The following is a 19,569-nucleotide window of genomic DNA, read 5'->3' on the forward strand; positions in this document are numbered from 1 at the left end:
TTTAGTTGAGCTAGGTCAAAAAACTCTGGCCGTGCATAAAGGACAAAAAGACAGACAGACAGACACGCTTTTTTGCTTATTATATAGATTTTATTAATCAAATTTCATTGCTCTCACATTAGACTTTGAAATGTACTGAGAACATTTGTGCGTATATAGGGATATGGACTAACCTAAGACACAGTTGCTTCGTGCCTTATGCCATATCAAGATATTTAACAATTTTATGAGAAACATGTTTCTGCACGCAGCCCACAGCTGTAATATCCAAATACTTTGCAGCAATAATGATGTTCAATGGGGGTGACTGGAGCTGAAGCCATGTTTTATTCTCAGTCCCTTCTCTTCATCCTGGTCATTGAAAGAGAGAAGAGGAGAGATGACACAGAGGCGGCCTCGTCTGGTGTCTCTACAAAGATTAGATACGAGAAGAGTCACTTACTGTTTCACATGCCTCGCTCCTGTAACCTGTATCAGGTTGGTCTCCACTTAGGGCGTATTCCTCTGGAATGACAAATGTCACTTCACTTTTATGCGACTCCATGACCCAGTGGAGCTTACAATCTATGTTCCCTACCACATGTACACACACACATACACACTAGGGTAAATTTTTGTTGGGAGACAATTAACCTACCAGTATATTTTTGGAGTGTGGGAGGAAACCTTGCACAGGGAGAATATACAAACTCCACACAGTTAGGGCCGTAGTGGGAACAGACAGGCCCGCCAAGAGCCGTGTTTGGCCCAGGTAAAAGGGGGCGTGGCCTATTCATGGAAGGCGTGGCCACGCACCTTAGGTGAAAAAAAAAAGAAACATTTTGCAGCGCTGAACGCTGGCGAGGGGAGTGCAGTGAGCCCCCTCAACCCGGCGCATATCCATTGGGGGGCGCGATCAGCTAGATCGTTCTCCCCAAATGCATAGAAGACTGCTGTGGCTGTTTCTTAGCAGCCGCGAGCAGTCTCTCAGTGCAGCCCAGCACACAGCAGCGTGTGCTGGGCTGCTGTGATGTAAGAGGGGGGGAGCGGTGCCAGACCCGGGCCCCCGCCGGGCACCTCCAGCAAGCCCGTGCCCGGGTAATTAGTACCCGCCCCCCCCCCTCTCGGCACCCCTGGGAACAGAACCCACAACCTCAGTGCTGTGAGGCAGTAATGCTAACCAGTACACCGTCTGTACTGTCCATTATTATATGTATTATAATATTAAGCCTTTATTCATATAGCGCTATTCTCCCAATAGGACTCAAAGAACTTCATATGTTTTGCAGAGGGTGACACAGCCAATTAACTTACCAGAATGTTTTTGGACTCTGTGGGAGAAAAACTGAATAGGGAGAACATACAAACCCCACACCAATAGAACCACGTGGGGAATCAAACCTACAGTAGGACACAGTGCTCTAAAGCAGCAATTCTAGACACTGTGCCATCAATCTATCCTAAATATGTCCATATTTTATGGTGCTCAGTATATTCTTAAGTTTCTTGATTCAAAACACAATTACACAGTCGCAGCTATCTCAAGTAAAGCACAATAATGTATTGTCAGGCAAGTGTCCAACCTTTTTTTACTTTGCCCAATAGAGGCAGTGTTCCATTGGGGTCTATGGTCAATGGTTTATTTTGCCAGGCCAGAATGGGAACAATTATATATTGTAATAAATTAAAATAGGTAATCACCCACATTCCTACAGATACTCACCAGGTTGTTGATCTGGTATAATAGGTCGGTTCCCTGCAGGCTCAATGCGAGACACAATTTCTGCCAGATCAGTGAAGCCCGGGACCATTCCAGTCTATATGTAGAGAGATGTAACACATAGAAGTTATGACATCATGTGTCTACACTATACTATAATCTCCATATTAGAAGAAAAAAAAAAAAAAAAAAAAAGTTTCCGTATGATGTTGTCCTGTGATTTTCTGTGGTGATGTCACACTTACACCTCCCTGATGGTGCTGGTCAAATTCCAGGTCACTTCTATCCTGCAGCATATTCTTAATGACATCACCGCGATGCCACTCTGTGAATATAAGCTTCCCGTATTCGTACCCCACGTCCTGCAACAGAAGAGGTAGACTGGGCATCAGGGGCAGGGGGGGTGTAGTCAGTATGTCGACATCCACATGTCGACATAATAATAATGTCATAATGTTGACACCTGCAAAATGACAGGTAAAATTTTGACAATAGGACTTTTAGGGGTTGGGGTTAGGGTTAAAATTGGATGTTGACATACACTATATGGACAAAAGTATTTGGCCACACCTGTTAATTATTGAATTGAGGTGTTTCAATCAGACCGGTTGCCACAGGTGAATAAAACCAAGCACCCAGCCATGCAGTCTCCATTTGCAAACATTTGTGATACAAAATGGGTCGAAGAGCTCAGTGACTTCAAGCGTGGTGCTGTGATAGGATGCGTGGCCCTGGGATAGGATGCGTGGCCCTGGGATAGGATGCGTGGCCCTGGGATAGGATGCGTGGCCCTGGGATAGGATGCGTGGCCCTGGGATAGGATGCGTGGCCCTGTGATAGGATGCGTGGCGCTGTGATAGGATGCGTGGTCCTGTGATAGGATGCGTGGCGCTGTGATAGGATGCGTGGTCCTGTGATAGGATGGCACTTTTGCAATAAGACGGTTCATGAAATTTCATCCCTGCTGGATATTCCACAGTCAACTGTAAGTGATATTATTAGAAAGGTGGAAGCGTTTTGGAACAACAGCAATTCAGCCTTGAAGCAGAAGACCACGTAAAATCACAGAGCAGGGTCAACGACTGCTAATTTGCATGGTGCGTAAAAGTCGCCAACACTCTGTTGATTCCATAGCTAAAGAGTTCAAAACTTCCACTGCCATTAATGTAAGTACAAAAACTGTGCTATGGGAGCTTAATGGAATGGGTTTGGCCTAGCAGCTCCATACAAGCCTCACATCACCAAGTCCAATGCCAAGCGTCGGATGGAGTGGTGTAAAGCACAGAGACACTGGACTGTGGAGCAGTGGAAACGTGTTCTGTGGAGTGACGAATCACACTTCTCTGTTTGGCAGTCAGATTGGCGCGCCTGGGTTTGGCGGATGCCGGGAGAACGTTACTTACCTGACTGCATTGTGCCAACTGTGAAGTTTGGTGGAGGAGGGATAATGGTATGGGGCTGTTTTTCAGGGTTTGGGCTAGGCCCCTTATCTCCAGTGAAGAACAATCTTAATGCTTCAGCATACCAAGACATTTAGCCAGGGGCGCTGAGAGGGGGAGGCAGCGGGTACAGATTACCCGGGCCCAGACCCAGCACACAGCGTGTGCTGAGCTGCAGTTGGAGACTGCTCGTGGCTGCTGAGCAGCAGCCACAGCAGTCTCCTACTCCTGTGCGGGGGAGCGATCACACTGATCGCGCCCCCCCTGGCTTAGCGCCGGGCTGAGGGGGCTCAGAGCGCCCCCCTCCCCAGCGCTCAGCGCCGCTTCACGGCGCTGCTAATCTTTTTTTTTTTCTCGGCAAGGGGGCGTGGCCACGCCTCCCGCGATTAGGTCACGCCCCCTATTACCGGGGCCCGCATTTAGCACAATGCTATGCTTCCAACATTGTGGAAACAGTTTGGGGAAAGCCCTTTTCTATTCCAACATGACTGTGCCCCAGTGCACAAAGCAAGGACTATAAAGACATGGTTTGATGAGTTCAGTGTGGAAGAACTTCACTAGCCCTCACAGAGCCCTGAGCTTCAACCCAAAGGTTCTCGATGGGGTTAACTGGTTTGGAGATTGTGAGCCATGCCTTCTCATCCAACATCAGTGCCTGACCTCATAAATGCTCTACAGAATGAATGGGCACAAATTCTCACAGAAACACTCCAAGCTGTTATAGCTGCAAAAAGTGGAACCAACTCCATATATATATTTGAATACGATTACATTACAGTCCGTGATGGTGTAATGGGCAGGCGTCAGAATATTTTTGTCCATATAGTGTATGTACCGAACAACATATTGGCTCTCAACACCGGATGTCGACCTTCTAAACATGTCGACATTTTGTGTCTGTCGACATTGTGGTGTCTAGATGGAATCGATATGTAACACAGGATCTAAGGCCGGCGGATGAAAATCCTGGCGCCGGAAAGGCCGGCAGATGAAGATCCCGACTGGGTTAAGTAGGTACCCTGACCCTCCCCTCTCCCTCCCTTAGTGGTGCCTAACTCTAACCTTCCCACTAGTGCCTAAACCTAACCTCCACACCCTAAACCTAACCCTCCCAGGGGGGTGCCTAACTCTAACCCTCCCCTCTCCCTCCCTTAGTGGTGCCTAACCCTAACCTCCCCCCAGGGGTGCCTAAACCTAACCCCCACACCCTAACCCCAACCCTCCCGGGGGGTGCCTAACCCTAACCTCCTCCCAGGGGTACCTAAACCTAACCTTCGCACCCTAAACCTAACCCTCCCAGGGGGGTGCCTAACCCTAACCTTCCCCCTTGTGGTCCCTAATCCCCCCTTCCCCTAGCCTAACCCTAACCCTCCCGGGGGGGGGTGCCTAATTCTAAGTCCCCCCCCCCCTACGTTAGGTATGCCAGGCATCAGGATTTTGGTGTGGGGCTAATTATAAACATCTGTATTTAGACGCCTATCTTTAGTCCCATGCCGTGCTTTCACTGTCGAGATTTCGGTGGTCGGCATTTCGACCGCCGGCATCCTGACTACATCCCGTCTAGATAATGATTGTCCAGATTGTGTTAGTCGACAAAACCACATTTAGTGGCGGACAACAAGCTCTGCGGCAGTGTAGGGTTTCTAACCTACTGTTGAAAATTCATAAGGGCCCTTCTGCCCCACATATTGTTATACAACCTCCCAACAGGAAATCTTCAACAAAACTAGAAGGAGCACATAACATTGATAAAGTGCTACCGGTGGTACGGGAGCATGTGACCATGGCGACCAGCTGACCGGCAAGCCAATAAGGTAAATGTGTCACTTCAATCAGTGACAGACTGAGCCGTTTGATGGCGGTCTATGATGCTGCAATCTTGCAAAAAGAACGAGAATAGGGGCATACTCCATTAATAGATGTGTGAGGAGAAAAATCACTTCTGGTAAAATTTCCCACCAGGTACTTAAAACGCTGAAGTTATACATTTAACGTGAAAGTCAACAAAAGTAACTTCCCTGTGTTATTGCCCTTGTTCTGTGAGTCTGCAATTAAGCTAGAGTTACACTATGCTGCATGCACTGCCCATCATAGTCTGGTTCATAACATTATTTGGGCCCTCCGATTGGCCGAGAAAGGTCAGGTTATCATGAGGATTCATTTGTAATCCTTTCGGTGGGTGGTGAGATATATATATAATTTTTCTTTTTAATTAAAGTTAAATATTTATCATATGGTATCACATTTGGAACAATCACGATTACATTGAAATGAAAAAGAAAAAAAAACGAGGAATCTTTAACAAAAAACAGCATTATGATAAAGCCACCTAAATAATATTAGCTGGTTCTGCCTAAAAGGATAACATAACATCTGTTATATACACATGGCCACTTACATATATTTCCTTGAAGCGACGGAACTCTGTTGTGTTAAAGCGCTGCACAGGGGGGCAGAGATACTCACAGTACCCGCTGAGCTTTACGCTCTGCAGCTGCCGGACACAGGACACATATGACAAGCGGGACTGCAGCTCTGCCATATCAGGGACCTAGGAGAGGACAGGACTGATCAATTATCATTAATATTATCCTTTACTGATAAATCATCAATATGTTACACAAGGGATCGTCATATAAATAAATGAAATACAGCGGCATAAATGAGCTTACAATTTATGGAATTATTAAGGAGACTAGAGTAGAACTTTAGCAGAACTTCAGCAATAACTGCTTGGGCAGATATAATCTAGTTAAAATGTCTAATTTTCCGAAGATGCTTTATGTCTCTCTCCCTACTGTGAAAAGCGGATTTAAAAACCCTTAATAAACAGTATTATGGAGCTCACATTAAACAGGAAAAAAAGCTAAGATTAGTATGTTCACAGCTAGAAATAGTTCTGCTAACCTGGCAAATCTGAAATTTTAGAACAAAGTTTGCCAAATTAAATTCACCTTTCACCGGATCAGAAATAAAAATATAGAGACGACACTTTAGGCTCCCAAACAATGTACCCCTCTGTGTGTAATAAATACCTAAAGACAGTGGGCCTGATTCAGACCCGCTCGCAAGTTGCGGCTGCTCGCTCCCAGCGTATGGAAATTCAGCTAAGTGACGTCAAGGCAGGCGATCGCACAGCAAGGCATAAGTACACCCACTATGTCTTGGCGAGCGATCACCTTGTGTTTACAGACGCCCACCAGCCTGTCTTTAGCCGCCCACTAGCGTACGTCATCTCCAGGAAGTATATACAATCATCGGCACTTCGGGAACCATCGGATCAGACAGCAGCACTTGCGGTTTACTGTACTCTACCGCAAGCACTGCGAGCAGATCAGTGTAAAAATCAACCAGGTGACGTGTACTATGATGCTGCCTGATAATTATGCACACCTCTGAAATGGCGTTGAAACACTCTGGCACGCCTGTGTCGGCACCTCCATTCCCCCATTACTATTGCCCTGCCCCTGTAACCACCCACAAACGGCCTCTCTTGTCACTCATTCCACTGGGCTGTCATGGCAGGACGAGCGAGCACATTCTGATCGCTCGTACTAGTTTGCGCACGCGCACTGCCAACTACACGCATGCACACATTAGCGAATATCGTCTGCAATGAGCGGCCGCTTGCTAGCGAGCGGGTCTGAATCAGGCCCAGTGTTCAATAAACACTGATCTATCCAGAAAAGCCAGGCCAAGTAGCTCAGCCTCCCCGCACTCTGCTTGGTCGAGAGATGGGGCATGCTGTGAGGCCATGTCCTGTGACTCACAATGCCTTTGTGATACGTCTTGTTGACCTCGGAACGTCACCACCGGGAGATCGACTAGTGTGATATGCAGCTTACAGCATTTCACAGCCACCACAGTACAAATGTAAACATGGTTAATTGACATGTTTACAGTTGTGCTGCCGACATCTGTGAAATGCGTTAAGTAGCACTTATTGGTCTCCCAGTGCCGGCATTCCAAGGTCAACATACTGCTTGTCGTCATTCTGAATGTCAACAAGCCAATTACACACCTCTGGAGCAGACACAGTTTGTGATGTTGTGTTTACTATTGTCTTTTTTTAATATTTATTTATATAATGGCAGCCTACACTGCACAGCTTTATAGTTATAAATGAACAGCAATACGATTGAACATTAACTAAGAGACAAAGAGGTAACACTGGGGTCAGAAGTCTGATTCCAACCAGGGCCCTATCTTAGTTGGTATCTTCTTCCTGTGTTTGCAAGGGTTACCTCCATGTGCTCCAGTTTCATCCCACATGGTCACACTGGAAGGGTAAATGGCTTCTGACAAAGTTAGCCAAGTGTGTGGCAGGGAATTTAGATTGTAAGATTCACTGGGGCAGGATCTGATGTGAATGACTAAAGGTGCCCATCCACTAAACGATTCAGTTGAGCGATTGACCGATAACGATCATTCAATCGTTCATAAATCGTTTGCAGAAATATCTAAAATGACCAGCGATGCGCGCTCCCGCTGGTCGTCTATCATCGCGCAAACATGCTGGACAACCTGACAATATTGTCAGGTTGAGCAATGTTTGCAGATGATTGATGAGCCTGCACTGAACGACTACTCGTTCAGTGCAGGCTCATCACAGACTGACAAACGACAGCACAATTACAATGTCGTAATCGTGCAGTCGTTTTCATGCCAGCTAGTGGATGGGGACCTTAAATCATCTCTGTAAAGTGCTGCATAATATGTAAGCGCTATATAATAATGGTTAATAAATAAATGTACAAGCCAATATGTATTTAAGAAACTATTTCAATGACTCATAATAACTGCAGGCACTTGTACAGTATTATAAGCATTATAAGTATATAAAGTAAACTGTTATATTAGTTTTAAAATAAGTTTTTACAGTTTTGTTATATTTCTGTTATACCCTATGTTTTATTTTGTGTAATATTGATGTATTGTTCCTTTTGGTTCATTAGTTTAAACAAATAAATATAAAGGAACTCTAACATTAGGTTACCTTAACCTTTACCCCCCAAGGGTTGAAGCGATTCCACAGTAACCACCAGCCAGACAGGCAATCTCCATAGTTATGTGTCTCCCATTCCGCCTGCTGCCCAACATCAACTGCAAGAACCGTGCGGGCTCCCAAAGCGTGGGCCACGTCCGCTGTGGGCCGGAGAGGGCACAGGTGAGAACACGGAGAGGATGAATGACAGAAATAAGGACAATCACTAAGGTGTAATAACTGTGGCTTTTCTACGTCTGTCTATAGAGGCAGGTTAAAATTATTTTTACTTCGAGCGAGAAGGGACCTGATTCAGTCTGGAGTAAATCTGGCAAAACCATATGCCCCGACAGGGGGGTGAATTTAAAATGTGCAGACCGATTTTTAGATATAGGAGACCATGTTGGGGGTGCAAAATCCAATCCTGTCTGACCTGGAAGATTATTGACGTAGCAGCCGTCCAATAAGAGGTGAGCGTCCTGGGGGTCACAGAGTGGAGGAAGATAAGGAGTGTAGGAGGTACTAGCCCGAACATAACGCCACAAGTCACCTATAGGAAGATAACAGGTCATGTGATGCACCACCTATGAGACACACTGATTAGAGCAGAACCATCTCTCACCTTCTCTGTGGACTCGCATTGAAGAAGAGCTGATATCTGTCGTGATGCAGAAATATGGCAGCCACAGGTCCTAGCAGAAACATATGTGAGTAATAGGAGCAAGTAACGAAAAGTAAAGAATAGAATTAAGATAGCGGTTGTTTTACCTGGATTTGCCGATTCCCAAAGAGGTTGAACAAAGTGGAGTTGAATGCAGAGCCTGACAACAGAGATGTGATGGGGTAGGTGAGATCCATAGCCGTTCGGGTCACGGAGGACATCATCTAATAGTAACCGAGAAGGCGAAAACCAATCAATGAAATGAACAGGGGAATAGTGAGAAGGATTTCTAGGTAAGGGGGATACACTACCATCTCATAGAACACAGCCTTACCTGTGCCCATTTATTTGACCTCTCTTTAGTTCCGCTGCCATTACGTTCCTCGGCGTATACTCCCCCAACCAGTGCCCCCATAGACGTGCCCCCTACCATATCCACAGGAATGCCTGCCTCCTCCAAGGCTTTAATCACTCCAACATGGGCAAACCCTCTGTACACAAGAGAAACAAAGTATACATGTGAATTAAACAAACATCCTACATAAATTAAAGCTCAGAATGATCCCCCCTACCTGGCTCCGCCACCTCCTAATACCAGAGCAATGGTGTTGCCTGTCAGAGCTCGAGCAAGTCTGGAGAAGTCACTGTGAAGGTCAACCACATTCTGCAGGATTCTGGCGTAGAACTCCAGCTGGTACCGAGACAGAAGAGGCAGAGAAATTGGGATGGCAAAAGGGAAAGAACGTAGAGAACAAAGAAAAGAAACACAAGAGCAAAACAAATGAGAGTAAACGGGATTAGATTTAATATTGGGCTATCATTTACTGAAATCAGTATATAGGATTAAGTTTATTAAGTTACAGACCCTCCATATGAAGCAGCTCAAGGATTTGGAAAATCTGATGGGTCTCATTAAGTGTCAAACACTTTCATTTCCAGTCATGCCTTATAACACTAGCCCCATCCACCATCTAAGCCACAAGCAGATGTAAGTAACCACCGACAGCAATTAATTTGATCAAGCTTTACCACCAATAGTCCATTGTTCCGACCTCGTCATCCTAAATTCTTATTATGCTCCATTTCACAATGCTGTAGTTACCATTCTGTTCGGAGGTCTCTTTGTGAACACCCACTTTGGGCCTCGAATATGAAAATGTCCTGTAACCCAGCTCCTTAACTTGAGCCATTCTACCGTGCCTGATGGGGAAGGACCGTCCATGCGGTGGAGGAGAACGAGCTGTTTGGAAGCCCTGACCGGGGAATTCTCCAGGAACGTTTCTAGCTGGAGAATGAGAAGAGGGAACCTGTGACACAAACACTACTCTGAATTAAATATGGGATAGTTACAGTTGTCTGGGAATTGGTAGATCTGGGCCCAGAGACTACAATCACTAGGGTTTCCAAACTTTTCCACAGACTTACAAAAATAGACTATTGCTGCATGTGTTAAATAATGAATTGTTTAGTTTCCTTTACTTATTATGCGGGAAGTAGAAATTATTTTTTTTCTTGTTCACTATGTTTTCAATAACTACTGTTCTAAATAGACAAAGGCAACAGTTGCTAAGCTGCGCGAACAAGATTTGCTTCCAGCTAGATTACGGGTTTCCTCTCACCTCTCCCAGCGTTGGCTCCTCTTCTCCTAGACCAACCACTAAGATACAATCCGCCTGGCGGATGCAGCGGATGGTCCAGGGTGTAAGAGAGAACTCAGTCTGGTACAGGACAATGCGATGAAGATCTTCTTGTTGGGCCAGCCAGGTGGACAGCTGACATTCATGTGTGCTGCAGGAGAAGGGAAGTAGCTATCACCATGCAGTCCACCGAATTCACCAAGCCAATAGCCATCTAGAACATATACAGATTGTTGCACCAAGCAGCCACCTTCTCACCACAATGCTTTTCCCTATACTGGGCATTGCATGGGTAGGAGCCTTACAAACCTTTCCAAGGCATAGGCTCCAAGCCTTGCCCTGATGATGTCACTTGTAAGAACCAAAGTTGGGCCTGAAAGAGGCAGAACATCAGTCTGTTATCCCTTCCACCGCCACTCAGGAAAGTAGTCCTGCAATCCACACCCCTGACAGGTGTCTTACCTATGGAGTCCAATGCATGCTTAAGCTCCAGGGTAAATGCTGTGAGAGGAACGTTATTACTGCAAGGTAACACACACACAGTGCAGAGATTACTGGCGACCCTGCTGGGATCTGCATGGGAAAAAGAGAGGAGGATCAGGTATAGGAGAGACCATTCTATAATACAGCTCTGTACAATGCAGGCTACAGCATCAGTCTGCCAGGGCCTCGGCCAGGTCCAGTAATCACTGGTCACAATGTGATACAAGTATTACAATACGCAAAGGCATTTAGTCCAGTCTGTCTGCCCCTCGCCACATTAAATATTGTTGCATCGGGTGTGGTAGATCGAAAATTCTAATGTCAATATGCATCAGGTCAACATGAGAATGTCGACATGGTCAAGATGTCAACATGCTTAGCATGTCGAAAGTGACCACGTCGACATTCTCTTACCTGGTCCCGGTGGTAGCATCGTTGCCAGTGGTGTCTTCCAGGTGCCAGCGGCCATAGGACCAGTACTTCCGGTGGAGATGTCTGGTGGGGCGCCGTTCCGGTGAGTATTTGACCTCTCTTCCTAATCCCTAACCCTCCCCTTAGTACCCTCATAGCCACAACAGCAGCCATCATTGCGGGCCGAGAGGACATCTTACCGGTCAGATCTCCTTGCGGTTGCTGTAGGTTTCCCAGGATTTTATGGCTTAAAATATGAATTAATCTGGTCACCACCTGCAGAAATGATTAATGGATACAATCAATACATAGCTAATTTTCATAGCTAATTGAAGTAACATATAAAAATCTAAGAGATATAGTAATGTGCATATAATGGGAATATTCCTCCAGCTACAGAGTTGTCTGACTTCCAGGTAAAATGTCCTTTGACATCCGTTTCTGTGGTGCCATTGTCAGCACCATCCATGTCCTTACTGCACTGCAACTGACAGTCATCTTACACAGCCATACAGGAACCAATCGTAATGGGGGTGGGGGAGAGATCTGGAAGAAATCTCCAGCTATCTGGACACAACCTTTTGTAGGAAAATGAGGGTATTAGTAAACTAAACTAAACAATATATTAATTTCTAGCACCGTTTACATTCAAATAATGGAACTAGCATTTTCGACTTAGGCCCATATTCAATTTGAGCCGAGCCGCGATAATTTAACGCTGACTTCGCCTGTTTTGTAGGCGTTAAAGTATAGAGCGCGTGCCCACGTATCGCCGTATTCAATTTGAAAGTAGACAAAAACGGGACCCGGCGATACTTGGATCGGCGTAAAAAAACAGGAATTTTCGGGAAATAATCCTAGGACCCCCCCTAAAGATGTCCAGACATGGGGGATCACTATGGGTAGCCCCGTTTTTGGCTGCAAAAGAAAGTCGGGTTTTTAAATAGCCGCGGCAGGTGTTTTTTTTCCCGACTTTGAAGAAGTGATGCAGAAGAGCACTTCGCTTATTTTTTAAGTTTTTAAAAATGGTCCCATCAAATTTGGGTTACATGAAAATGGGTACTAGCATATTTTTAAGTCCCAAAATGCATTTTTTTGTAAAATTTAGCAAAATGCACATGCCACGGCTACTTGAAACCCTGACTTCCTTCAGGAGTTAAAAATGGGGGTACCCATGGTGATCCCCCATGTCTACACATGACTAGGGGGTTCCCTTGAATATTTGCTGAAAATTCCCATTGTGTTGTACCTGTAAAACAAAGAAAAAAAATTAAAATTACATAAGGTCCCCCCCCAAAAGCCAAACCAGCCCCAGGCTTGCCAGCCAGTGGTGGTTCCTAAAAATATGGGGAACAAAATGTGTAGGGTTCCACCGTATTTTAGAAACCAACCCAAGACTGCAGGGACCATTTCTGGTTTTAAATATAGGGGGTAAAAAAAAATGTGGGGATCCCCCTATATTTAAGACCAGCACCAGACCCAACCGACTGGGGTGTAATGCCACAACCCGGAGACCCAATCACCGGGGCTCCAGGTCCAAAGCATTAGCACCCCAAATCGGTCAGCGCAAGCCGGTGATCTCGGGGGACTGGGGTACCCCCCAAAGAAGGGTCCCCCCCCTCCCGAGCACCGCAGGCTTACGCTTTAGCCCGGGGCTCTTCCCCATACCCCAGGTTTGGTGGGAATGGAGGTAATGGGGCGGGCCAAATAATGTAAAACTATTGTGTTTTACAGTGGAACTGCAAGTACCAGCATGCCTTCCATTTTGCACTTGTGGAACAATAAGTGCCAGCAGACATGCGACACCTGTAACTTCACTGTAAAATAAATACTTAAAAAAAGACAAAACACACACACCGTGACAGTATAACTTTGTTACAGACACCTACCCATTCACACATACTTACCTATACCAGATGTGTCTGTCCCCTTGTCCAGTAGAATATCCTTAATGAATGGCTCTGCCAACAAAAATTCATACTCACCTATATTCTGGGGCTGGTCTCCACAGTAATCCAGGAACTTTGCAAATCAAAAAAACGAGTTTACATGAACCACGCAACAGCTATCAGTATGTGTGTTGCCACACATACTGATAGCTCCCGAATGGCAGCTGACGGGACATGCAGGGAGCTGGCATGTCCCGTGAGCCATTCAGCGGCCGCGCTGACTGTAGAGCGGCCTCTGATTGGCTCCGGCTACTGACAGTTCCCATGTGGGCGAGTCACACCACGTGGGAACTGTCAGTAGCCGGAGCCAATCAGCGGGCGCTCTACAGTTAGCACGGGAGTTGATTGGCTGATGGGACTGCAAAGCCCCGTTCAGTCTCGTCAAGATGTGTAGACATAGGGGATGACAAAGGGTACCCCCATTTTTAACTCCCAAAGGAAGTTCGGGGTTTCTAATAGTCGCAGCAGGTGCATAAATGCGGCTTTGAATAAGGTGATGCAGAAGAGCATTTAGACCTTTTTTTAGGGCAAAACAACTATGCCCATCAAATTTGAGGTACTTGAAAATGGGGTTCAGCATATTTTAAACTTGCTAAAGTGACTTAAAAAAAAAATGGTGAAAAATCCACCTGCCGCAAACACCTGCAATCAAAAAAACACTTGGGGCATACATGGGGACCCCCCAGAGTCAAGTCCGCAAGTTTTTAAGTTTGTACCCCAACTTTTTTTTTTTTCGAGGACCCCTTTTTCAAGTCAATTTTTGGGGTGTCCTTAAGATATTTAAAAAAAATTTTCACACAGATTACCTTTGGGGGACTGTCTGAAGGCTGCACGGGGGTTCCCGAAACGTTGCACCCCAAAACCGCAATTCTGCACTTTTCACCGCCTGCCATTCATAGGCGATACTTTACCGCCTATTACACTGCATTGACTTTCCGCCTAGGCGGAAAGTCTTTGAAATTGAATATGGGGTAAAACCAAAACATGCGATAATGACGTCATCGGGGGTAAATTACCGCGGATCCGGACTTAACGCCTCAAATTGAATACGGCCCTAACTATCATTGCCGCCATCATGGTAGCCAATTTCGCAATTAATGAAGGAACACATTAAAATATAGAACGTCCTGTTGTATTATAATCCATGCTTTTCTCTACTCTATCTTACATGTTGGTATTGTGACTGTGTGCCCCTAGAAGAGGTGGCAGACACGCTACCTGTGGGTATCGCCTTTTGATGTAGGACATTGTTCCATCGGGGACTTTCGCCAGCTCAGAGTCCCGCACTGCATGGACGGATGTGGATCTTGGCTGGTGCGTTAAAGCCTCCACCTGTGGTAATAGGTGACAGGAGGAATGAGAACGGAAGTCGGTCATAAATGAATAATGATATACAGATTATTACGCATTTAACACTCACACATGAAACGCATTACACAGACATCTCTTAATGCTACTGACAGCAGTGTTCACATATCCCCTCTCAGACGGGAAAATGTTAATATGTAACAAGCCAATAGGCACATACAGTGGTGCTTGAAAGTTTGTGAACCCTTCAGAATTTTCTAAATTTCTGTTGAAGTTTGGCCTAAAACTACCTCAGATTTTCACACAAGTCCTAAAAGTAGATGACATCTTCAGGGATACTGGCACATATGTGTACGTTTACTTCTATTTAAAAATAATGGTTATTTTTAATTGCAAAACTTTTTGAAGTTTGAATATACAAATTTTGTGCAATTAAAAACAGGTACGTACTCTAGGTATGTTTAGGAATTGTGATTGTATTCAACTAATGGATTTTTTGCATTGTCTCTATACAATTCAGCGTAAATAATAAACGTCCACATTTGTGGACATTTAGCGCACATGGGTATTTTTGTGTCAGTGTATAGTCTATACTGTATGTATTTCTTGTGCCAGTGCACAGTGCTTCTGTCTGCTGGCACATATTGAGGATGTCACTCCCACTACGTGCCACAAGTCTCCACTTCTCCCAGATTCTTGCTAGGGATGGACATCAGAAGCCCACTATCAAACGATGGCTGGGCTTCCCTCATTGAAACTTTTTATGCAATGGTGACTAAACATCGCAATAAAATAATTTGATGGGAAAAGTAGTCATAGGATTTGCGCATGCGCGAAAAACACTGTTTATGCATGCGCAATACTCCTGCAGCACGGCCGGCTATAGGATGATCTCTACATATGCAGGAATAGAACCGCAAGACGTCATCTCCAGATGGGCAGAAAAGTAAGGAGTATGCCCAAGTGACAAGGCACAAACCAAAAAGATTGGGCAACCCTAAAACTCTGCGCACTCCTTATAAAGTAGCACACACCATACAGTAAAGAAACCAATACAATACTATAAATATAGTCTTACTGCCCAAAGGGGATGTTCAATGTGATGGATGCAGTTGTAGTTCTTCTTGTATGGAATCTCGCCGAAAATGGAAAAAGAGAACAAACAAGAAGAAAATAATATAGTGTAGTAATTCGTAAAAAGTCTCTCAAATAACACAAATAAGTGGTGATTTCTTCCTCTGAATATGAACAGAAAAGATGATCGTACCGCACTCACGTTCAAAAACTATGACTTCCACATATAAAGGTATCTTTAAATCAGATGGCCTCATCACCACTGTGCAGCATACCAATAGTGAAGTTCACCCATGCAAATGGTGTAGTATAAAAAAGGCGGGCGTACCCCAACTCACACTGATCATAAATTCATAGGCCAATAAAGGTATCTTTGAGCTTCGACACTTCTATTCGTTGTGGTTGATGACTTATCCTAGTCACTAGAAAAGTGAACTTCTTATGTTAAAAATCCTCCACGATGCCACGACAAAAACTGTACATTTTTATGGCTTTTCAACGCTTATATAAAAATTTTTATTTATGATCTGTTCAATAAAATGTATTAAAAAAAATTATTATATATCTCTAACATTTAAAAATTCCTCCCTGAAGAGGATAAAGAGAACCAAATCAAACAAATGGGACAAAAAAATTTAGACGTGCTCATTTTTTATTTTTTTTTTGGAGGAAAAGGATCCAATATCATATATCTGTGAGTGGCAAAAGTATGTGAACCTTTATGCTTAGCAGATATTTTGAAGGTGAAATTAGAGTCAGGTATTTTCAGTCTATGGGATGACAATCAGGTGTGAGTGGACAAACTGTATTTTTCAAAAGAACAGGGATCTATCAAAGTCTGATGTTCACAACACGTTTGTGGAAGTGTATCATGCCAAAAAACAAAGGAGATTTCTGAGGACCTCAGAAGAAGACTTGTTGATGCTCATCAGGTTGGAAAGGTTACAAAACCATCTCTAAAAAGAGTTTGGACTCCACCAATCAACAGTCAGACAGATTGTGTACAAATGGAGGAAATTCCACACCATTGTTACCCTTCCCAGGAGTGGCCGACCAACAAAGATCACACCAAGAGCAAGGCATCAAATAGTTTGCAAGGTCACAAGGGAACCTAAGGTGACCTCTAAGCAACTGAATGCCTTTCTCACATTAGCTACTGTTAATGTTCATGAGTCCACCATCAGGAGGACACTGAACAACAATGGTGTGCATGGCAGGATTGCAAGGAGAAAGCCACTGCTCTCCAAAAAGAACATTGCTGCCTTTCTGCAGTTTGCTAAAGATCACCTGGACAAGCCAGAAGACTATTGGAACAATGTTTTGTGGACAGAAGAGTCCAAAATATAGCTTTTTGGTGTAAATTAGAAGCGTGATGCTTGGAAAAAGGAGAACATTGCATTTCAGCATAAAAACCTTGTATCATCTGTGAAACACAGTGGTGGTGGTGGTATCATGGTTTGGGCCTGTTTTGCTACATCTGGCCCAGGACGACTTGCCATCATTGATGGGACAATGAATTCTGAATTATACCAGAATATTCTAAAGGAAAATGTCAGGACATCTGTCCATGAGCTGCATCTCATAAGAACGCAGGTCATGCAGCAAGACAACAACCCAAGCACACATTCGACCAAAGAATGGTTAAAGAAAAATAAATTTAAAGTTTTGGAGTGGCCAATTGAAAGTCCTTACCTTAAACCAATCGAAATGTTATGGAAGGACCTGAAGCGAGCAGTACATGGCAGGAAACCCACCAACGTAACAGAGTTGAAGCTGTTTTGTAAGGAGGAATGGGATAAAATTCCTCCAAGCCGATGTTCAGGACTAATCAACAATTACCGGAAACGTTTAGAAGCAGTTATTGCTGCACAAGGGGGTCATACCAGATACTGAAAGCAAAGGTTCACATACTTTTGACACTCACAGATATGTGATATTGGATCGTTTTCCTCTATAAAAAAATTAGCACATCTAATTTTTTTGCCTGATTTGGTTTTCTTTATCTACCAGTAGGACTTGTGTGAAAATCAGAGGTAGTTTTAGGCCAAATTTCAGCAGAAATATGGAAAATTCTGAAGGGTTCACAAACTTTAAGTCCCACTGTATATACAGTAAACACCCCTGGTGCCAGCATGGAGGGTAAGATGAATCAGATGCATTCAGAGGTACGGTATAAAGAGAAGACAGAACCTCCTCCTCTTACCATTCCAATCAGTTCTCCCCGGCCATGCTCCCCCAGCACACACTTCTTCCCATCCGGCTGCTGGATCACTGAGCGGAGACGGCCATTTAATGCAATATATGTACAGTCAGAAGGGTCCCCCTTCCTGCGGAAGCCAGGTACGTCACATGTGGATAAGAAATAAAACTTGACGAAAATGAGGTATAAAAGGGAATAGCGAAAGTGAGCAAGGGGAAATGTATTAAACCTTGTAAAGAGTGCAGAAGATGACGATAGCAACCAATCAGCTTCTACCTCTCAAGTTATAGAATTTAGTTGATAAAAGATAGCTAGCAGCTGATTGGTTGATATGGGAGAGAAAGAGACAGACCAACTGACAGACATACTGGGAGATCGCAACAGTAAGAAAACACTAGGGTCTATTTACTAAGCCTTGGAGTTAATGTGGACGGAGATAAAGTACCAGCCAACCAGCTCCTGTCATTTTTCAAACACAGCCTGTGACATGGCAGCAGGAGCTGACTGGCTGGTACTTTATATCCGTTAAATTCGATTAGGCAAAGGCATCTTCTTAGCCTCCAACAGTAACCAGTACACAGAATAGCAGACTCTTTCCACCATTGTTAATTATTAGAGCAGGAATCGGTATGTTCTATTGTGATACATATTCTTTCCTTGTTTCAGGATAATTGTGTTCTTCAAATAAATTTGCTACATATATTTTTTCTACATTTTCTTGTTATTTTACCTGAGTTATCCTTCACATTAACTATTCCATCATATGTGAGATTTGCTCCTAGTTTATCCTAGCGCAAGGTGGAGTGCCCACTCCATAGTTTATTCAAGTAGTATTTAAAGTCCTTTGGTGATAGGACTAGGACAACCCACCAGCAGCTGGGAATATTAAGCACCCAGAGTGTCCTACCCAGGGCAGGCTCCAGGGGAAGCCGCGCCTTGTGCAGGACGGGTCATCGGCCCGTATGGCACGCCTCCTGTTAACGTCAGGCTGGGGGCGAGCCCAGCACTACGTCAGAAGCTGGGCTTCCCCCAGTTCTCTGCCGGCACTGAATGGATGCCGCGCATCTATTCCTCTTCTCCGGGGTGGAGGTGCCCTGCGAAGTGTCCCGCGGGTGGAACAGCGGGGCAGTGTCCAAAAAACGGGACTGTCCCGCTAAAATCGGGAATGGCTGGGAGGGGTGCGCTCCTCTATGGGGTGGCGCCCCTGTTCGACCGCACTGGTCGAACATGCCCCGAGCTGGTCCTGGTCCTACCTCCTTTTGCTCCAATATGAGCATTTTACTGTGTATGATCATTGTATGTATTATTAATTAATAAAGAGACCCAATAACATGTAGAAACATTAATTGGTGAGAAATTGTTTAAAATCAACAGAGACAGGAAAAAGAGCCCAAGGTTACATACAGTCTGTATATTCCTATGTATTTATGGTACATTTCATCTAAAATAAAAGCTCTATAAAAAGCACACAGCTAACATGATGACTATAATGGTAGAAATATTGCCCAAGAACATTGCTCAGCACCTTCCCTGCCCAAGTACTGTACATGTATGTCTGCATGCTTATATCTATACCTGTATAGCTCTTTACCAGCCTCTACTCCTATCCAATCAATGGCGAAGTCCACCTGCCTCACAAAGGGAGAGACATGGCGAGCGACGGAATGAGCCACAGCGAGAAGTACAGGGGGGTGGGAGCGGAGGATCCTATAGGGTAAGAAGCA

General features: G+C 44.7%; 1 protein-coding gene across 3 annotated transcripts in view; it reads right to left on the minus strand.

Moving 5' to 3' along the window:
• Positions 1 to 80: 80 nt before the first annotated feature.
• LOC148515105 (patatin-like phospholipase domain-containing protein 6) overlaps positions 81 to 19,569 on the minus strand; it is a 55,803-nt gene continuing 36,314 nt past the window's right edge. For 2 of the 3 annotated variants that reach the window (XM_088480340.1, XM_088480341.1), the window contains exons 17-36: positions 19,421 to 19,552; positions 17,849 to 17,972; positions 15,650 to 15,706; positions 14,482 to 14,595; positions 11,515 to 11,590; positions 10,883 to 10,993; positions 10,730 to 10,793; positions 10,403 to 10,571; positions 9,886 to 10,068; positions 9,356 to 9,474; positions 9,118 to 9,274; positions 8,891 to 9,007; positions 8,745 to 8,814; positions 8,556 to 8,672; positions 8,135 to 8,283; positions 5,537 to 5,689; positions 1,945 to 2,061; positions 1,703 to 1,796; positions 443 to 504; positions 81 to 351 (exon numbers count right to left, since the gene is read on the minus strand). In XM_088480340.1, coding sequence (XP_088336466.1) covers positions 295 to 351; positions 443 to 504; positions 1,703 to 1,796; positions 1,945 to 2,061; positions 5,537 to 5,689; positions 8,135 to 8,283; positions 8,556 to 8,672; positions 8,745 to 8,814; positions 8,891 to 9,007; positions 9,118 to 9,274; positions 9,356 to 9,474; positions 9,886 to 10,068; positions 10,403 to 10,571; positions 10,730 to 10,793; positions 10,883 to 10,993; positions 11,515 to 11,590; positions 14,482 to 14,595; positions 15,650 to 15,706; positions 17,849 to 17,972; positions 19,421 to 19,552 — 2,242 coding nt within the window. In that variant the 3' untranslated portion in view covers positions 81 to 294. The remainder of the gene's footprint in view (positions 352 to 442; positions 505 to 1,702; positions 1,797 to 1,944; positions 2,062 to 5,536; positions 5,690 to 8,134; positions 8,284 to 8,555; positions 8,673 to 8,744; positions 8,815 to 8,890; positions 9,008 to 9,117; positions 9,275 to 9,355; positions 9,475 to 9,885; positions 10,069 to 10,402; positions 10,572 to 10,729; positions 10,794 to 10,882; positions 10,994 to 11,514; positions 11,591 to 14,481; positions 14,596 to 15,649; positions 15,707 to 17,848; positions 17,973 to 19,420; positions 19,553 to 19,569) is intronic. The other variant, XM_088480342.1, reaches the window with a different exon arrangement.

Source organism: Taudactylus pleione, unplaced genomic scaffold (assembly GCF_031769625.1).
Source record: "Taudactylus pleione unplaced genomic scaffold, aTauple2 ptg000253l, whole genome shotgun sequence".
In the NCBI taxonomy this organism is placed as follows: domain Eukaryota; kingdom Metazoa; phylum Chordata; class Amphibia; order Anura; family Myobatrachidae; genus Taudactylus; species Taudactylus pleione.